Raw genomic sequence first — 19,584 nt, forward strand, 5'->3', positions numbered from 1 at the left:
GACTTATAACTGAACCCATTTTGTAGTACTCTGGTTCAGATATAGTTAATATCATAATTTGGCATAAGACTTTTAAAGATCTTTGCCACTTCTTTAAAATGAATGTGTTGGACTATGAACAGTATCTAAGTTGTTCTGGCCAGCTCCCAAAGCTGCTGAGCAGCCATTGCTTTTTCTGGAAAAACAGATGTTAAATCTTTCTAATATCGAGTCTGCTTTTAGGAGTACCTTTGAGACGTCCAGAAATACTAAAATGTAGCCAAATTCTCATGAACTTGGTGTGAGTTTTAGTGATGACTTCTTTTAAGGTTAGACCCCATATAATCTTCTGTTTTCTCCCTCCTATTTTGAGTCTTGTCTGATAAGCAGCTTCCTTGTTCCTGACTTTGGGAAGGGCAGCAGCTAAGGAACGCTTTCACTTGAGCATCTGCATCATTTTATCCTCTCTGTAGTACCTAATATATATTATCTGTCTTGCAGAAGAAATAGGACTGCATGTTTCTTTCTGCAGACACTGTTAAATTTATTAGAAATACAACCCAGTGGAGAAAAATGGTGAGGGACAGAGAATAAAGGGATATTAGCTATGGCAAAATTACATAGCTGCTGAAGCTTTTAACGTGTTTGCTTGTTATCTTAAATTTTTGTTTTAAGCTACAGCTTGTATTTCAGTGAAGTGTGAAAGGGATGGAAGAAAAGAAATTGTAATAAAAGTGAAACCAAATAAGAAGACTAGAAAAAGAGATGTTGAGGACAGAAGAGACAGTATTGTTTATGCAGCTACATCAAGATTAGTTGTCGTGAACTGCAGAGAGGAGAAAGGGAAAATGCTTGAAGATAAGGAGGGACAAATGAATAGAGGAGGGAATCAGCAAAATGAAAATTAAGAAAAGGAAGAAAAAGAATGAAATAATGCTTAAGGGAATGTAGAAGTTAAGAGAAATTTGTTTTCATATGAATGGTAGTTTGAAATGGGCTGGTACTTATGCTTGGGGAAGAATGTTAATTTAAATGGCCTACTGAAATAATAAAAATTACATACTTGCTGTATATGGGACAGCCCATATAAGTGCCATCAAAATCCAGTTAGACACAGGTATCTTCTGTGTATAACCTGAGATTATTCCATGTTGATTGTATACCTCAGCAAAGCTTATTGAAAAATAACTACATGCATTCTGACTTTAAAAATTTTTCTTTTTATATTTTGCATTTTGATTAAAAAATGGGCTATGAGTATATTTGTTATGTCTGACGAGGTATACATGATACACAGAGTGTTGCAATTTTGTTAATATATTTTGTAATGTACTCATGAAATGTACTCTGAGAGGAGACAGAACTGGCACTTTACTTTCTTGGCTTCATTTTATTTTGGTGTTCCCTGTTCCTGGTTTATTGCTTTCCTGAGGCATTGTGCTAGACTGGTGGTTGAAAAATAAATGAGCAATTACCTATCTGTATGCTTTTCTTTTCCACTTTTTCTTACTCCTCTTGAAACGCCTCCAAAACATCTGTTGAACATTACCATATTCGTTTGTCCCAATTGGTGTATGTTTTGAAGGAATGCTCTGATATCACGCGAGTTCTTAGAACTGAACATATCTGATTTAAATTGCCTTATCTGGCTTTTAAAGTAATGACTTTCCTGCTCATCACTGTCATCCCCTCATAAACAATGCCCACCCATTTCTCTTAAGGCTGTCCACTTGAAAAACATGCTTGTGTTGAAATTTAGGTGCAAAATCTGTGTGGCCTTGACTACTTGCTCCTGCTCTTTGTTGGTTGGGAAGCTGAGAATTACTATGCACCAGAAAGCAGGTGTGTAGCTCCGGGAGGTGTGATTCATTCCTAGCCACAGAGCAAATGAGTTTCTCAGCTGGAAGTACTGAAATATGGAATCTCTGTACTTTTATTGCCCTTCACTTGTGAAACACACTGTTGCAAGGAGGCATAAACTTCAGTAATCTAACAAGAAAAGAACAGTTATTTTGTTGGCTGCCCATCTACTTGACCCCTTCCTCAGACTCAAATTCTGCTCTGTTTGTTTTCAGCTTATGTGTTACCTCTTTATAGATGTGTTCGTTATCATGAATAAGATAAAAAAAAAATTTCTGGTACCAAACTGTAAATCCTGTGATACTTTAAAAATATTTTTGCTGATAATTAACTGTTTGAGTTAAATGTATTTACTGTGGGTGTGCGCATACCAGTGATGGGAGAAAAAATGCAGCCTAATGCTTTTAAACTGCACAGGTCTCTGCATGTCAGCAGAATCCCCTACACACTGGGATGCAGTGTGTTCTCTTGCTGTTGGCACAGTAGGCCTTTTAAGTAAAATGGGCAGGTATCATGATAAAATAGTTATCTGTTCATGCATAAAGGGAATGGCACCATTGGTTCTGTGAAATGTGGGTGGAGGCCATTTCTGGCCCCAGACCATAGGGTTTGTTATTCTTACCACACAGGGAGCTCGTGTACCCAAACAGAGGAGTTCTTGTGCATAAAATTAATTAACATCTTTGTAAACAGTCCATTCTAGTTAGCAGAAAGCTCTTAGCTGTACTCTTATTTAGTTTTCATGACTAGGCTGGACCTCCACCCTACCTCCAATATCTCAATCTAAAGTCAACCTAATCTAGATATAAAATCTCCACCTGCTTATTAAAAGTAGGCTGTAGTATCTGTTCTGTAAGTAGACTATACAGGCTTTAAGGGCTTGTATTTGTGTACTTCAGAGTTCAGTGCAAATCATACTGAGATATGTGATGCTGCTGTTGTAGAGCTACCTTTCAGTCCCAAGATCCTGTGACAAAAGGGCTAAGGGGTGGCAGTTGCATATCATATCATGGAGAGGTCTAATTTGATTATAAAAAGATGTCATGAAATGTTTTCAAGTGTACTAGAGTACTGTGTGTTTGTTTTGTTGGGGAACTTGGGTTCATTAAATCTTTTTGCTAGAGGAGGAAACTTTGCGAAATCTTTATGCCACAGGGAAAGACTTTTCAATCTTTATTAGGAAAAATTTAATGTCTGTCATGGTTCTGTATGTTAAAGAAATAAGCAAGTTTACATAATCATTGTACTGTAAACTAAATAGCACATAACTAGTATTTCTAGGTATATTTCTGGGGTATTTCTGGAAAACAAAGGCTATACCTAATTTTAGTGATGTTCTGTGTATCATGCATTACTAAACGTGTACAAGAAAATAGAGGAGGGAAAAGGAAACCAAAAATTAGCAGTATTTATGATCTCTTGAATGAAGAGAGGAAAGGTCTGAGATGTTCGAATGTAGAACTTAGGTTTGTAAAGTAAAACCTAGGAAAGCATTAATTAATTAATTAATTAAGTTTGCTCTATGTGTTGATTTAAAAATCAGCACACCTGGTAGGCAGGTTTCTCTTCAAGAAAACATTGAAGTTGTGACAACCTAATGGTACACGTTTGAGCAAGACTACAGTAGAGCGATAATAAGAGAATTTAAACAACAGCAATTATTTTACATATTTCTTTTCAATTTGTCAGCTTTTTTCCTCACTGGAAAAAAAAAAAAAAAGGGGGTAGAAATTAGAGGGGAAGCTGAATTTTCACTTTTTGACCTGAAAATTCGTTTCCTTTTCTGTGGTCTTTCATTTTCAGCATGTAACATTTTGTGGTGTGTATCTCAGATCTTCTTGTTTAAAATAAACAATTTTTCTATTAGATGGTATTAAAACCTTTGAATACCACTTGGAGACCTTGCCAGAGAAGCCCTTGAGAAAATTCATAATTCTGGATTAATTGCAGGGTTTGCTCTGAATGGAGTAAATAATACATGAACCACACACTGAATGATAAGAATTAAATGAAATACTGAATTCATTCAGTAAACTCATTTTCGCTTCTGCACATTAAAGGAGACAAAAGTTCTACAGGGATAAAAAGTCACATAAAGACCATCATAATGTGTTGATACTGGGATGCCAAGCGAAGGCTGCAAAACAAGCTGTACTGCTAACATTCAATTACTTGCAGCTTCACTTTAAAGATGCCTGTTTAAAGGACATTGGTCTTAAAAGGTTCCACTTGTGTTTACCTTTTGTTAAAAGATACATTGTGAAGGATTGGTTACCCATTCTGTAAAATAGTTTAGAGGTCTTTAGGTGAAACTCATTGCTGAGTTCAAAATAATTTGTAGTTATGACTAAAGGACTCAAGTCTTTTCTTAAAACTTTTCATATATGCAGATGGATTACAGGCATCATAAGTAGTTATGCTGTGTTCAGAAGTTTTGCAGAGTTTTGCCTTATTTTTATCATGTTTTGTGATTGGAATGGGAAGTGTTTTGCTTTTGATCGGGCTTTTTGCTGTCCCTTTGGTCATGTCACTAGCATTGTATCACCTGTGATAGTTATTAACTTAATACCTTGTATGACTGTTGTCCACAATGCCAATAAAGAGCAGCAGGAAGAAAATGCAAAATCAACATGCAAATGAAGTTATAGAAGTTGCAGTTAACTGTTCGTTTCTTTGTAGTAGAAGTCTGAAGTTATTAGTAACAAAGCTGTAAAGGCCTAAACAGAGTATTTTGTGCACCGTTTGAAAGTGCTTACTTTATAATGTTCTTAAACATAGACTTGAAAGTAATGTTATTTGGTCTCTCTAGAGTGTTACATTCCTTCAAACAGTAGGGAAGAAAAGGATGTTAGGTCTTTATTCCTAAATAATATTCAAAAGCTTAATTCTTCTACTGTCATCATCCTTTTAAATATCTTGCTGACCAGAGCCTTCCAGTAAAAAAGAAAGAAGAGTAACAGTATTATTACATAAACACTGTTCTGAAATGATAAGTTCAGTGTTCTGTATCTGTTTCTCAGAAAAAAAATTGCTTTGGTTTTATTTGTAGGTAATTTTAAAGATAGTTTTAGTTCAGTGTTAAAATAATGTCTTTTTACATAGCAAGGGGAGCATCTTTTTCCTTTCTGAAATGTTTCTCTTTCACTGTATACAAGTTGTACAGTATGTTTAGGCGTTCTGGGTATGTGGTGCTCTGTGTGAAGGTACGTGTGCTGTCTGGTTTTACAAGAACCTGAAGAATTATATCATTTGCCAAGTTTTACAGATAAAATGGTATGTCATAGATGGAGCCTACTGGTCATTGATACTGTTTCTTCAGTATTGTTTGTTTACCTTTTCTTATGTGCTCCATAAGGGAGGCTGATGTGTATTAGTGTGGCAGTTCAAGAATTCCACAGATGCAGTACATAAAACCGTTTCATCAAAGAACATATAGCAGTTTTATATGTTTCAGGGCTCACTGCTGTGTTTAGCATTATTTTATCTTACTTCTACATAGGAAAGCAAAGCTACTCCCTATGCTGATAGTATTGCAGCACGTAGAGTTTGCATGGGTTTTTTTCTTAAATTATAAACAAAGTCTTTGCAAAATAATGTTAACCTTTGCTCCATTACTGCCCTTGAGAAGTTTCTTACAGTCATAATTCTGTGTTTGAACACAAAGTTTATTAATTTGAATATTAAAAATTTCAGCATAAATATGACAGTGTAAAAGTTGTATGTCCCTCATGTTATTTTATCTATTTAATGCTTATTAAGAGTTCAAAGTGTTAAAAACTGTGGTGGATTACAGTGTAAAACAAAAGGTCTTTCAGCAAACAGTAAACTGCACGTCAAGTATTGAAATAAACCCTGTTTAAAACTGTGGTTTAACTTTTTCTACAGAGCACACCTGCAACGTCGATACCAACAGTACAAGTACCGGGCCAGCAGATCAATTTGCAGCCACCGTCATACACTGCAGCAAGTCAGCATGCAGAGCAGATGAAAAAACCTGGACAGAACTTCATGTGTCTGTGGCAATCTTGTAAAAAGTAACTGGCTCCTTTATTTACCTTTTACTAATATGTAACAGATGCTTGTATATAGAAGGTGATCCTACAGGTTCTATCCATTCTATTTCCTTAAGTTACCTTGTACTTTGTCAGTGGGGAAAAGATAAAGTGAAAATGTTGAGGAAACTGAATGAGGTGGGGGTAGCAAGACACTTGACTGCTCTCAGTTATACTTCAGAGCATAAAATTAGTATTATGTGGCTTTCTTGTAGTGTGTTGATTTTTCAGTAATAAATAAAACAGTCGTGTAGTTAAGTTAAAAAAAAATCCTAGCTCTGAAACTTGTTCTCCGTGTTGCAACTACAAAAATAGTTCCTGTACTCCAGTTACAAATCATGTCTTGACATTTTCTTGTGTTTCCAGTTTTGCAAGAGCAGGCTGTTGCACTTCTGTGTCCTGGTCAAAGTCTTATTTAGCTTATGACTAATTTTAGTAATTATACCATTTGTGTGCCACAGGACACCATTGTCATGAAAGGAAATAAAAAGGAACTTGGCCTTAAGACTAGACAGCAATGATTGGACTTTTTTTGATTTACTGTTGTTGTCCTTAAAGAGGAGTGAGCTAGAAGACGTTTAGATGTAGGCTCATAAAAACGTGATATGACTTGTGTACCAATATGTATATCTTGACACTGATTTTTAAAATAACTTAGGTTTCTGAATATATTTAGTTTCCAGCGAGGGCAGAGATTGGTGAGACAAAGGCAGTTGTCAAATAGCCACTCCGAAAACAGTGAGGAAAATCGTGTAAGATATAGGATGGGCATGAACAAGGGTGAGACACTTCATCATTGTAGGACAAGACAAAGGGATCATAAAGACAAGCTGATTTGACAGAAGGCTGGTGGGAAGTTCAGAAAGTTGGGATGAAAAGATAGAGAAGTTTGAATGTTTTGGAACTGATATTAAAACTGAAGCATTTGAACAGAATTATAGGAATACTGAAGGACTGTTATTATGTAGACCCCTGAAGGTGTAATTTTTGTTTCTTTCATTCCTTTCAAACATAATTCTAAGATCATTAAGTCAGTGTAAGACATAGAGATTTTAGATAAGACTGACTGGTACTGTAGAGGTCTGTTGGTTTTTAGATCACTGCATTGTTTTCACCTTAAAAGTGATTTTTCTTTCTTTGATGGATGACACCTCTATGTAAGAAATACATGTAAGGCTTTACTTACTTTGTAGTTTCCTCCTTTACTGCTAATAAATAGAACCCTAGAACCATACTCTACTGGCTGCATAATAGATGCATTAACACCTGTGTAGGTACAAGAGTAGGTAGTATTGAGCTTGAAATGAAAAGCTGGGGTGGTTTCAAGCAGAAGCCTTGACAATTTATACCATCTTGAAGAGTTTCCCAAACTGCAGTTTCAAAGCATAAGTCACCAATTTTCTTCCATGTCTAAAGTTATATAGGATAAGTTGTGTTGAGATGACATCTGACCATGGAATAAGCTGATGTCACATGTGAACTAGGATGTGAATATGTGCAGACAGATTTTTGAGGCAGGAGAAGGAGCAATATACTTATTGCTTATACCTTACATTATCAGTCTTTTGTAGTCTGTCTTAAAATATTACTGCAGAAGGTTTTCCTGAGACTGAAGTTAAGGGCTACAAGGCCGATATTTTACGAGTTGATCTCTATTTCAAGCATATTTCTGTTGCTTTAGTTTCTCTCATTGTTACTTCCTGTACTACTTTTTTTCATGGTGGTTTGATTCTTTTCCAAAGCCTTCAGAGATTTTTGCATTGATAGATTTAGCTCATGTGACACACGGCTCTTATTTTTATGCTGTCTGTCACTTTTAGAATAGTTACTTCAGTCCCAGCCTAGGTGTTCTCTGTGGTGAAGTGAGAACCAAAATGTTAAGTTAGCATTTTCCTCAAACGTATATTGTTTGTTCATATTCCTTGAACAGCCTGATTAAAAACAGGAGTATCAAATCTCCTGTGGTATTCCTGATTTTAACAGACAGAAAGAAGAATCTGGAAGTGCCACCTGTTCTTATAACTGTTTTATTTATAGCTTTCGATCTTAGGTTTTTTTATTGAGTTGTTTAAGCAGGAAACAAGAAGTTTTTTGAGTGGGTTGTTAGTCTGTGTGAACTTCAGATTCAGTTCTTGGTTTCATTCATGATTGCTTAGCAATTTTCTTTTTCCTAGGATTAGGCAGACAGTTTCATCATAGTAGAATGATAGAACAGTGGGTTTTTTCTCATGGTGTTTGTAGTTAACTGGAAAGATAGGACAGGAGGCACTTTGAAACAGTCATTTTCACCTGTTTCTCTGTGCATGTTCTTGAATTTTCACAAAATGTTAGCATTATGTTTCCCTTCCAAGATCCATTGCAGAAGGCAGTGAAGGCCTTAAAAAACCATTTTACTGAGAATCGGAATAAATACAAATAAATAAAATAGTATGGTCTTTCCTACCCACTAATTTGGCTGCTGAAGTCAGCAGCATTCCAGTGTGAGTGGGTGTTTTATTTGGTTTGGATTTTTTTAGAACTGAATTAGGAAACAGTAGAGCAAGATGTAAAATGCCACAGATTTAGCAGTGTCTGAAGACCACAAGAAATGAGGCTGAATTATGCAAGTAGTTGCAATGATTGGCCACTGGCAGATGTATTCAGATTTGATATCTCAAGTGGAAGTAAAACTCTAAAAGGTGTCAGTCAGCACACTACTTTTGCTTTGAGACTGTAACAGAAAGTTGGTGTTTTCCTTTGAACCTCAGCTCTCTTGCAAGTGCTGCTAATTGTATGTAGCTTAATTTAAAAGCTGCTGTTCTGTTTCACAGGTAGGCAGTTGTCTGCTCTTGAATTGCTTTGTATTTAAAAAGTAAATTGAAAGTGCTATTGAATCTGCACTGCCTGTCATGTCAACTACTAGGTTAATGTTCTGTTCAGGGGTTGAACAGAATGATGGAGAAATTAGGTGGGAAATGAGTCTAGACTGAACTGACCATATTGTCAGTACTTAGGCCTTTTTTTTATTACTATAGTTAGGTGGTTCTTTAAGGAAAAATAGTTTTTCTCTGCAAAATGATAGTAAATTTGAATCTTCAGATCAGTGATTGATGTCTACAATTCTGAATGTATTAAACAGTGAATGAGCCAACATAACTGAAATGAAATAATTTCTAAAGCCTTGCTGTGTTGAATAAAATGTTTTACACTGTATTTTGGATTTTACTTCTGCCATGAAATTTGTTTCATCTGTGCCAGGAATTATTCATAAATAGGTTTGTGCCAGGCTTAAGTTTATATACTGACTTCCCCTTTATTGTGGAAAGACATCTTTCTGTCCTGTGAAACATCAGCTGTTGAGCCAATGCAGATATAAAACGTTTTGTTTTCATTTCCTCCTATGGGATACCTGGACCAAGAGCAAGAGGCAGGTATTTCTGCTTCCCAGCTTCCCTGCAGTAAGGGCTGACTATCATGTAAAAGATGAATGCTTCTAAAGAGAGTAGTATTTATTGCCTGTGCAAAAGGTAATTTGTTGTATTACACGTGGTTATTGCATTAGGATTCAGTTTATAATGAAGACTTGTCTCTGGGTGACATTAGCTCTCTGATATCTTTAAATTGTTCAGGTAACAGTACCTGTACACTTAGGTGTAGGTATCAATTGCAAGCATGTTTGCATAATGGTCACTGCTGAGTAGTAGTGGGATGTGGAAGGAGGTGGCTGGATCAAAGGACTTACTGGTCTGCTGTTTGTATGCTGGAAGTTCTGACTCACACATGTCCATAAATGACTGCTGTGGGTTGTAGATGCTGCTTCATCCTTGACTACTTGCCGTAGGTCTCTGATGGGAAGTCATCTCCTCTTGGCACTGTTCAGCCCAGTAATTTCAGTCAAACATCTTAACGCAAATACTTTCTTGTTAACTGAAATTAAAATACTGGCATGTGAACCAGAGTGGCTGAAGTGGGTACAAGTTTCCCCTTTGGTAAGACTGTGGCACCAGTGTCATCTGTCTAGCAAGTGTGTGAGAACAGCTGGTGGTAATGACTTCCCAAAGGGCAGCAGCTACACCTCTTCTGTCCAAGCCTTAAGTTGGTGTTGATGACCTGTGTTAATCGTATTGAAATGAATAGTGCACAGCTGAATCTTTTGGCCCTTTTTTCTGTGTTGAAATAAGGGACATAATTTTGTAACACTTGAGATACATTTTAGGGTATATCTAGGATAAAAAAACCCTACACTTGGAATCATTCACTATATTTATGTCATACTTCTTGAAATTCAATGATTCTCCTTTACCATCTGATATATGTTACAATAACACATCTCTTGTCTACGTGAGATTGGAGGTAGCCTAAGTTGCAGTGATCATGCCTTGGTGGAGTTTGCAGTCTTGAGGAGTATAGGTCAGGTAAGGAATAAAGTCAGGCTCTTGAACTTCAAGGCTCTTGAACTTGCTGACTTCCAGCTCTCTAGGGAGATTGTCAGTGGGATCCCGTGAGAGACTGCCCTCAGGGACAAGGGAGCGGAACAGAGCTGGCAGATCTTTAAAGAAGTCTTCCATAGAGAGCAAAAGCCAGAGATTCCCAGGAGCAAGAAATCAGACGAGGAAGGCAGAAGGCTGGTGTGGCTGAGTAGGGAACTGCTGGTCAAACTAAAGGGCAAGAAGCAAATAGGCATAGGCAGTGGAAACTAGGACAGGTAACCTGGGAAGAGTATAGAGAAGTACAGTTGCATAGGGAGGGGTTGAGGAAGGCCAAGGCAAAACTGGAACTGAACCTGGCAAGGGACACAAAGAAAAACAGGAAGGGCTTCTACAAGTATGTTAACCAGGAAATGAAGGTCAGAGAAGGTCCACACCTGCTGGTAAACAGGTAACAATGGACAAGGAGAAGGCTGAGCTACTTAACTACTCTGCCTCAGTCTTGAATGCCAGCCTTTTTTCCCACACCTCTCAAGTGGACGACAGGATGAGGACTAGGAGAGCAAAGTCCCTCCCACTGTAAGTGAAGATCAGGTTTATGGCTACCTGAGGAACCCAAATGTGCACACGTCTGTGGGACCTGAGGAAATGCATCCTAGAATCCTGAAGGAATTGGCTGATGTAGTTGCCAAGCCACTCTCCATGATATTTGAAAAGTCATGGCAATCAGGGGAAGTCCTGGGTGACTGGAAAAAGAGAAGCATAGTGTACCCATCTTAAAGAAGGGAAGAAAGGACAATCCTGAGAACTACTGACCTGTCAGCCTCACCTATGTGCCTGGGAAGATCATGGAACAGATCCTTCTAGTGGTATGTTAAGGCACATGGAGAACAGGGAGGTGATTCAAGACAACGAGCAGAGCTTCACCAAGGGAGAATCCTGTCTGACCAACCCAGTGGCTTTCTATGATGGAGTAACTACATCAGTGGATGAGGGAAGGGCTCCAGATGTCATTTGTCTAAACTTCTATAAAGACTTTGATGTACCCCCCCCAACACCCTTCTCTATAAATTCAGAGAGATGGATTTGATGAGTGGACTCTTGGATGGATTAGGAATTGGTTGGATGGTCACATCCAGAGGGTAGTGGTCAGGGGCTCAGAGTCCCAATGGGCATCAGTGCTGAGTGGTGTCCCTCAAGGGTTCATACTGGGACCAGTGATATTTAATATCTTCATTAATGACATAGAGGGATCAAGTACACTCTCAGCAGATTTGCAGATGGCACCAAGCTGAGTGGTGCTGCTGACAGACGTGAAGGATGGCATGCCATCCAGAGGGACCTGGACAAGCTGGAGAAGTGGGTCCATGGGAATCTCATGAGGTTTAACAAGACCAAGTGCAAGGTGCTGCACCTGGGTCAGGCTGATGCCATATCAATACAGGCTGGGGGATGAACAGATTGAGAGCAGCCCTGTTGAGAAGGACTTGGGGGTGCTGGTGGGTGAGAGGATGGACATGAGCCAGCAATGGGCACTTGCAGCCCAGAAAGCCAGTGGTATCCTGGGCTGCATCAAAAGCAGCATGGCCAGCAGGTTGAGGGAGGTGATTCTGCCCTTGTACTCCACCCTGGTGAGACCCCACCTGGAGCACTTCATCCAGCTCTGGCGTCTCCAGCGCAGGAAGGACATTGAACCTGTTGGAGTGAGTCCAGAGGAGGGACACCAAGATGATCAGAGGGATGGAGTGCCTTTCCTATGAGGAACGGTTGAGAGAATTGGGATTGTTCAGCATGGAACAGAGGAGGCTTCAGGGTGACCTAACTGTGGCCTTCAAATACCTGAAGAGAACTTAACAGGAAAGATGGGACATGTAGGGACAGGACAAGGGGGAATGTGTTTAAACTGAAAGGGAGTAGATTTAGGTTGGATATTAGGAAAAAATTCTTTACTGTGAGGGTGGTGAGGCACTGGAACAGGTTGCCCAGGAATGTTGTGGTTTCCCCAACCCTGGTGGTGTTAAAGGCCATGTTGGATGGGGCTCTGAGCAACCTGGTCTGGTGCAAGGTGTCCCTGCCCATGGCAAAAGGGTTGATCTAGATGACCTTTGGAGGTCCCTTCCAACCAAAACCATTCTATGATTCTATGACTCAAAAATTGAAACTCAAGATGTTAAAAAGGGTCACATAACTGACATTTTTCAACTTCTGTGCACATCAGGAAATTATATCTATCAGTTTTCCCATTATTTAGGATTCAAGTACTAAAGAGCATTAATTTAGGTTGATCTCTTTGTCACTTTTACCAAGTGTGCAGTATTGAGAGCAAGTAAGATGTATGGTGTACATCTCTTTTTCCCTATTCAAGTTTAAATAAGGTCTGAGTATGACTGCCAGTAAAGAAGGAGAATGGGAAAATGAATACATGCAGCTCATCTTCTATAGCTGTTCATAGTTTATTGGTGTATTTTGCTTGATTGGAGAGAATGGGTCTATTGGAATTAACATGCATTATTTCTTTGAAGTATAGCAGAAAAACAGAACTATGATATTTCAGTCGGGTTTGGCGAAATCTTATTGACGTTTGTTGGTAGCTCACTGGTAGTAGGCATACATGTTTTTCTCTTTAAAATTTTACATCTTTTCATTTATCAATGCATGTCTCAATTCAGAAAAAAAAAAGTTTAGTGGATTTAATGTTTGCGATATTTGTGCCTTACCAATTAACTGGGAAAGAAAAAAATTAAATTCCTCTCTCCTTCCTTTTGTAGGTGGTTTCAGACACCATCACAGGTTTTCTATCATGCAGCAACCGAACATGGCGGAAAAGATGTCTACCCAGGGCAGTGCTTGTGGGAGGGATGTGAACCTTTCCAGCGGCAGAGGTTTTCCTTCATTACCCATTTACAGGTACAGATTTTCTTTCACGTATTACTTCAGAAAACAGTAAAAATTTCATGGTAAATTTCTACACACCTTTCTTACTGTCTCTCTTTTCCCCAAACAGGATAAGCACTGTTCCAGAGATGCTTTGCTTGCAGGATTAAAGCAAGATGAACAAGGACAAGCAGGAAATCAGAAGCCTTCCAATAAGTAAGAGACTCAATCCTCATTAGCAGTAGGGAAAATAAGAGAAATAGAAATTATTGGAAGAATTTGTGTATCTGTAACTTGGCTTATAAGGTGAAACTCTGCACATGTAAGAGTCTGTAAGAGTAATCAAATTTGAGGTCCATTACAGTAAGACAAAATAGACAAAAGAGGGAATAGATTCTGATGTGGGAGACGTGGTTGCAGTTATCCTGAAGACAAAAGGTAATCCTTTAAGGTATATGGATCAATACTCTATGATAAACATTGTTCTAAACATGTTCTCCTTTTTTTTTCCAACTGGACAGCATTTTATAGCTTTTCTTTTAACAGGAAAGTGCTTAGAATCCGAATGGAAAGTTACTTGTTGTGTAAAGTTCATTTGTGTCATACGGCTGAGATGGATTGTCTGGTAACTTGCTGCATTCCTTCCAGTTTTGTGGTCTAAATTTGGACTGATTTGATCCCAGGACTCTTGTAATAAGCTTTCCTTTAAACAAGAAGCAAGATAAAGGATAAAGACTCCTCTGAGTCTTCTGATTTTATGTTGCTACCTGGAATCAGCTTTGGCTCTTTTCTTTCCAGAATGATTTCAGCCATCAGGAATTAATATTGGAAAGCACAGGCCCATTGGTGTGAGGTTTTGGGGATCTCAGTATTGGAGTTACTCAGAGTTCAGTTACTTACATAAGTGTATTAAGACTAGGTCTTTGTTAGTAACTGACTGGAATTGCTTTGTTGCAAGCTAAAGATGTAATTACGTGGTCCCAGACAAATTTGGCAGTTTGTTCTGTGGCTAGTAGAATTGCTACTAAGCTGCTGGAGGCAGCAGAGGAAGTCAAGTTATGAAAACTGAGAAATTCAGTTTGAGAGTTCTTTTATTTTTTAATATAAAAAACCATCCTAACATAGACTTATGGTTCCTTGTTTCCTTAAACTGAACAACACTCAGACCTCGGAAAATCACAAAATGAAGAATTATGCTAATGTAGTCTTAAATACTTGGTAAGTGGGAAGTGTAGGGCTGACACCATCTACTAGCATGATGTGATCTCAACTCTGCCTTTTCAAAATGTTCTATCACACAGATAACACATCCAGTAGCTATGTGTTCTCACAGGCTTCTTTAAAACTGGCACAAGTACTCAGAGGAGAAAAACTGTTCATACACCCCTTCTTCTGAGGCAGAATTCCCTAATTAGGTCAGATTCAGAAAGTAGGAATTTATATGCATAACCAGTTCTTGCTGAAATATTGAGACTGCAATATCACAAGAATCTAAGGATGTGATTTCAGACTACAAATTGAAATAAGGACTTCATTGCTCAGAGTAGGATGTTTTAGGTCTTTAAAAGATGTGCAGATATGGTGCTTAGGGACGTGGTTTAGTGGTGCACTTGGCAGTGGTTAGTGGTTAGACTCGCTATCTTAGAAATGTTTTCCAACTTACGTGATTCTGTGTTTTGACTCTCTGACATCCTTTGTTGTTTCTCACATTTGTGCATTGCTTACTGTGAGAGAACTAACTCTAGTTTTTGTTAGATTGCATGGTAAATCAATTTGTTTTAAAAAAACCACTCATAAATCAAAAGAGTGGGCTTGCCAGATGAGTGGAATACATTTGCCTTACTGTCAGTTGAACACCAGTGTAGAAGGTGGGCTGGAACAAAAGGAAGGGATGAGACCTTTCTCTGTGAGCACTCAAAACAGTTATCACTTACCTCTCTTAGAAAGTCACAGAGGTTCCCTTTCTGTTACTTTTACTCTCTCCCCTCCTGTCTTTTACCAAATAAGAAATCAACAAACAGGAATATTTTGATTAAATGTAGTGTGTAACCCATGTTATCTTCCAGCGCTGCCACAGAGTTCTGTTTGTGTAACTGAAAAGAGCATCCAGCAGCTACATGAGGGAGACAAGACCTGATAATTTGCTTTCAGAATCAATGACTTGTCAGACAAAACCCTAAGCTCACTCCAGCAGCTCACCTCAAGCTGTTTCACATGGTCATGTCTGAAAGCTGTCTTACAAGGTTTTGGCTTAATTTTTGCTGAATCCTAGAAGTTTGTCAGATGTATCATCACACCACTGATAGTCCATATCATTAAACTCTTGTATGGAGCTGAAACATCTTTAAAAAACTGGTACTGAGACAAAGCATGCCTAAGTCATCAACTTTTAGGCATTAATTAGGTGAACTTTTTTCACTTAGTCCCTCACCATTTAGTAAAACTTAGACCTACCTCAGAAAGTGCAGGTAGCAGTATTTGTGCTGGAATTAAAACATGTGGAACACAGTATAATAAACAAGGGCCCATTCCCCTAATCATCATTTCAGTCTATCATAGCACCATACACACTTGAAAAAATCTGTAATAGCTTTTGCTAGAATCAGGCAGGCAAAATAAAGCTGCATTACGGTGTTGGTTTTATACCTTAATTCTGTATTTCCTTGCTTTTTAAGTTTTATTGTTTTAACACTTCCTCTTCTGGTTTTCAGAGGTAGCTGAATATTAAATTCTGGAAGGTCAAGTAGCACTACAAGTTAACTGTATGTTCACTGTAGCTTTGTGCATTGGAATCTTTTTGGATTGACCTTTTTCTCCTTGTTGCCTCTGAAGCAAAGGTGGTAGCGTGAGCTACAAGAAATATTCTTCATGCACCACGGGAGTGGGGCAGGAGATAACTTTAAATGATAACTTGAATGGTATGGTTTGAAGTTAAGTTGATAACATAATTAAAGAAATTCAGGAAATCTAGATGGTTCTTGAGGAGATACTTGCCCACAGACACAACTCAATCCACTTGATGTCTCAGTAATTTTTTATCGGTTTCTTTCTTTTCCCCAAAATTAAAAAGAGAAGATAATCTTTTAATATCTTCCTAATTTATTGCAGTTGTCCCTTTTTCAAAATTTTTAGAATCAAGGTAATAGTACTTCAACTTTCTTAAATATGTTATGATAACTGTTGAAGAGAGACATTCAGAACAGCCTCTGTCGATGAATCCTTGTGCTTCTCAATTAAAGGAAAAAAAAATGTTCTAAAAATCAAAAATGAACATGATAATTCCTTTACTGTGGTACTCAGTCTTTTGTAAACATGTCAGTACCCAAGTTTCTTCATTCAGCCCCTGCCCTTTTACTTCATAAAGCTTTTTTATTTATTTTACATATTATCTATTTTATTCTAGATATTATATATTTTATTTCCATTCATAGGAGAATGACAGAGTTTTTAAGGAGAGGTCTGTTACTACATCTTACTTTTTAGCTGGGTTTCCTTGCTGATAGAATTTCAGGTTATAAAGAAATTCTCTCTGAATAGAGAATTCAAGTTTTATTCTTGGTATATTCACTTTAAGTATAAGATACTTAAATAATAATCTTACATGTTAACTTTCATTTTAAAAAATAGAACATTTACATTTGATTTATGCTACCTTTGCAAGTAAGCACGACTTGCACTTCTTAACCAGGTTCTAGTAGGGTATTAAGAGACTTCATACTAATATTGTACAAAATATTGAAGTGTGGTGGTATTTTTCACCATCAATACTGCAAATTGTTCTTTAGGATGACATTACGAGTCTTGCTCATGAAGTGAAATTGCTATTTACACATTCTAAACTCTAATAATATGAGTAATTGCGAAGTTTTACATGAAATAGAGCTTTGACTTCAGTGTTAATACTGAAAACAGAGAAATTGCTTCTGCTATGTTTGTTATACCCTGCTTAATTTATCAATAAGTCTGAAAGCTGCAGTAACAGGTAATTGGTTTTACAAATGTTTGATCAGATTTAACAGTTACATGTTTTATGTCTTAGATCATAGCTTAAATTATGTTCTTTTATATTACTTCTCACTAATCACAGTTAATATGTATTTTATATTGTCTTAGTGTGAGCTGTCTCAAGTATTGAAAAGCTGTTTTTTAAGGACGTTCTCTGGCCAAATCTCAGATGGCATTTGCATAGCTGGTATCATAGTTCCTGTTAAAGCCTATCTGATAAAACATTCCTTTAAATTGGTACACTTCAGGAAGTGGCTATGTCATTAGTACAATATATTACTTTTCCATCGCAAATGTCATGGGTGATGAGCACGACTTCTTCGAGAGAAGTGGGTTTTTTCACGTACAATAAAGCCTATGACTCTTCTGAAGGCTTTACAGTAAGATTTATTTCTGTGGAAACAAAAGGCCAATCACGTATCAGCACCAAGTATTAATGGATCTTTGTGTCTCTGTTCAGATGGGTTAAAAAATTGTAAAATGAATTTTCAGAGTTTTTAATCTTCTAGAAAGTAGTGCCAAGCTTATTTTTATTATTTCTTTCCTTACTAATGTAGGCAGCCAGCTGCAGGGGGTACTGCCTCTACTCCCAGAGCACAGAAGGCCATTGTGAATCATCCGAGTGCTGCCCTAATGGCATTAAGGAGGGGATCAAGAAACCTTGTCTTCAGAGATTTCACAGTTAGTACTGTTTAAATCAAGTATTAGATATTGTTTCCTGCTACTAACTACAGAGCTTTTACATTTTTTTTTCTCTTTACTTTTGTAGGATGAAAAAGAGGGACCAATAACTAAACACATCCGATTAACAGCTGCCTTAATACTAAAAAATATTGGTAAATATTCAGAATGTGGTCGCAGGTAAGCATTGTATAATTTTTCTAAGATTAATGGGCAATGTTGTTTCTGTTCCTTTCAGTATCAAACAAATAGGTAGGCTTTACCTATCTTTTAAAAAAACCCAGTAAGTATATTGACAGTACAATTTCTCTATCAGTTCTGCACTGTTTGCTTCCCCACATAAGTGCTCACCGTTACCTTACCTAAAGATGGTATTTGTGACCCAGACTTTTGAAAGTGTCTGGCAAATTTGACAGGTTAAATTTCTGGAGACAGATGAGAGAAGCCTTTGCAGCAGGTCTGTCCCTTTTCCCCCTGAAGCAGTACTACATTACTATGAAAATTAATTCTTCTGTAAGCAGCTTCCTATTGACAGTACCTTTTATCTCAACTTGAGCAAGGAATGAACAAGCTCTTACAAACATTTTCTTAAGTTGTGGAGGGACATATTGTTGTGTTTCATACATGCTGCCTCTCTGTTGTTTTTCCCTCCAAACTTGGGTTAACTCTAATAAATGACTCAGTCAGCTTCCTCTCGCTTTCAGATCTTTCAGTAAGTAAATAGACCAATACTGGCTTGTGGTACTGAGTAGGAAAAGTTCTTTCTGATGCAAAAGGAGCAGTAGTTAGTTACTGTGCCAGTGAACACCATGCATGCTGCTTCTGTTTTTTTCCAAGAACTTAAAAGCTGAGTGTTTTCTTGGTTTTGTTTTGCATTGTTTCAGCTTCTTAATAGCAGAAGTAATGATTTCTAATAAGAGTCTTATTAATTTTGCCTGTTCTTCAAAAACCTGCCAATAGAGAGGAATTTCCTAGTTGTAGTTGTAAACAAATGAGTTTTGATACTGGTAGTAGAAATCCTCCTGATGTCTTCAACTGCCTAATTGGGGGTTGTAGGGAAGACAAAACTCTTCTTGGAGAGCATGGTTGAAAGGACGAGGGGAAATGAGCAGAGTTTGCAACAAGAAAATCCTAATTAGATACCATGAGTAAAAGAAGGTAAAATTGTAAGCGTTGATGGAACATGGGATCAAGCTCCCTGAAGAGGTTGTGCAGACTCTGTTCTCTTAGATATTCCAAACCCAACTGGATATCAGTTTGAGCAATGGGATCTAGCTAAGGAGTTGGCCCTGCATTGAGCAAGAGTTGGACCACATACCAGAGATTACTTATAACCTGTATTAGTCTGGGATTGCAGTGTTCTCAGATATAAAAAATCTTTAAAAGTTTAGTTCTGTGAAGTATTCATGAAGTATTTTTTGTTAGTACTTTTCTAATGATTAATTCTGAATATTCTTGTCTCTTTTAGTGTTAAAAAGCTACAGAATGTTCCATTAAGTCAAACATGGAACAAGTTTTGCTATTAACTTTTCCATTGCATTGGTAACATCCTTGAGTATTTTCCTCTGCCAGGTCCATGTAAATATGCATTGTACATATCACAGAACTAGTGTTCCCCATCTTGATAAGGTATTCAGGGGATTTTTCTGTGCTGTACAGGTATTGGTTGCTCATGGGCCATGATGGCTTGAATATAGTTTATTCTGTTTAAACACTGATTTTCTCTC

The 19,584-nt window shown here is 37.6% G+C and overlaps 1 protein-coding gene across 1 annotated transcript in view; it reads left to right on the plus strand.

Annotated features, from left to right (window-relative positions):
- The window catches only part of ARID2 (AT-rich interaction domain 2), a 102,808-nt gene that overhangs the window by 80,802 nt on the left and 2,422 nt on the right, over positions 1 to 19,584 (plus strand). The window contains exons 16-20 of the mRNA XM_032688175.1: positions 5,725 to 5,873; positions 13,066 to 13,204; positions 13,302 to 13,387; positions 17,734 to 17,857; positions 17,946 to 18,037. Coding sequence (XP_032544066.1) covers positions 5,725 to 5,873; positions 13,066 to 13,204; positions 13,302 to 13,387; positions 17,734 to 17,857; positions 17,946 to 18,037 — 590 coding nt within the window. The remainder of the gene's footprint in view (positions 1 to 5,724; positions 5,874 to 13,065; positions 13,205 to 13,301; positions 13,388 to 17,733; positions 17,858 to 17,945; positions 18,038 to 19,584) is intronic.

Source organism: Chiroxiphia lanceolata, chromosome 5 (genome assembly GCF_009829145.1).
Source record: "Chiroxiphia lanceolata isolate bChiLan1 chromosome 5, bChiLan1.pri, whole genome shotgun sequence".
Taxonomy (NCBI): Eukaryota; Metazoa; Chordata; class Aves; order Passeriformes; family Pipridae; genus Chiroxiphia; species Chiroxiphia lanceolata.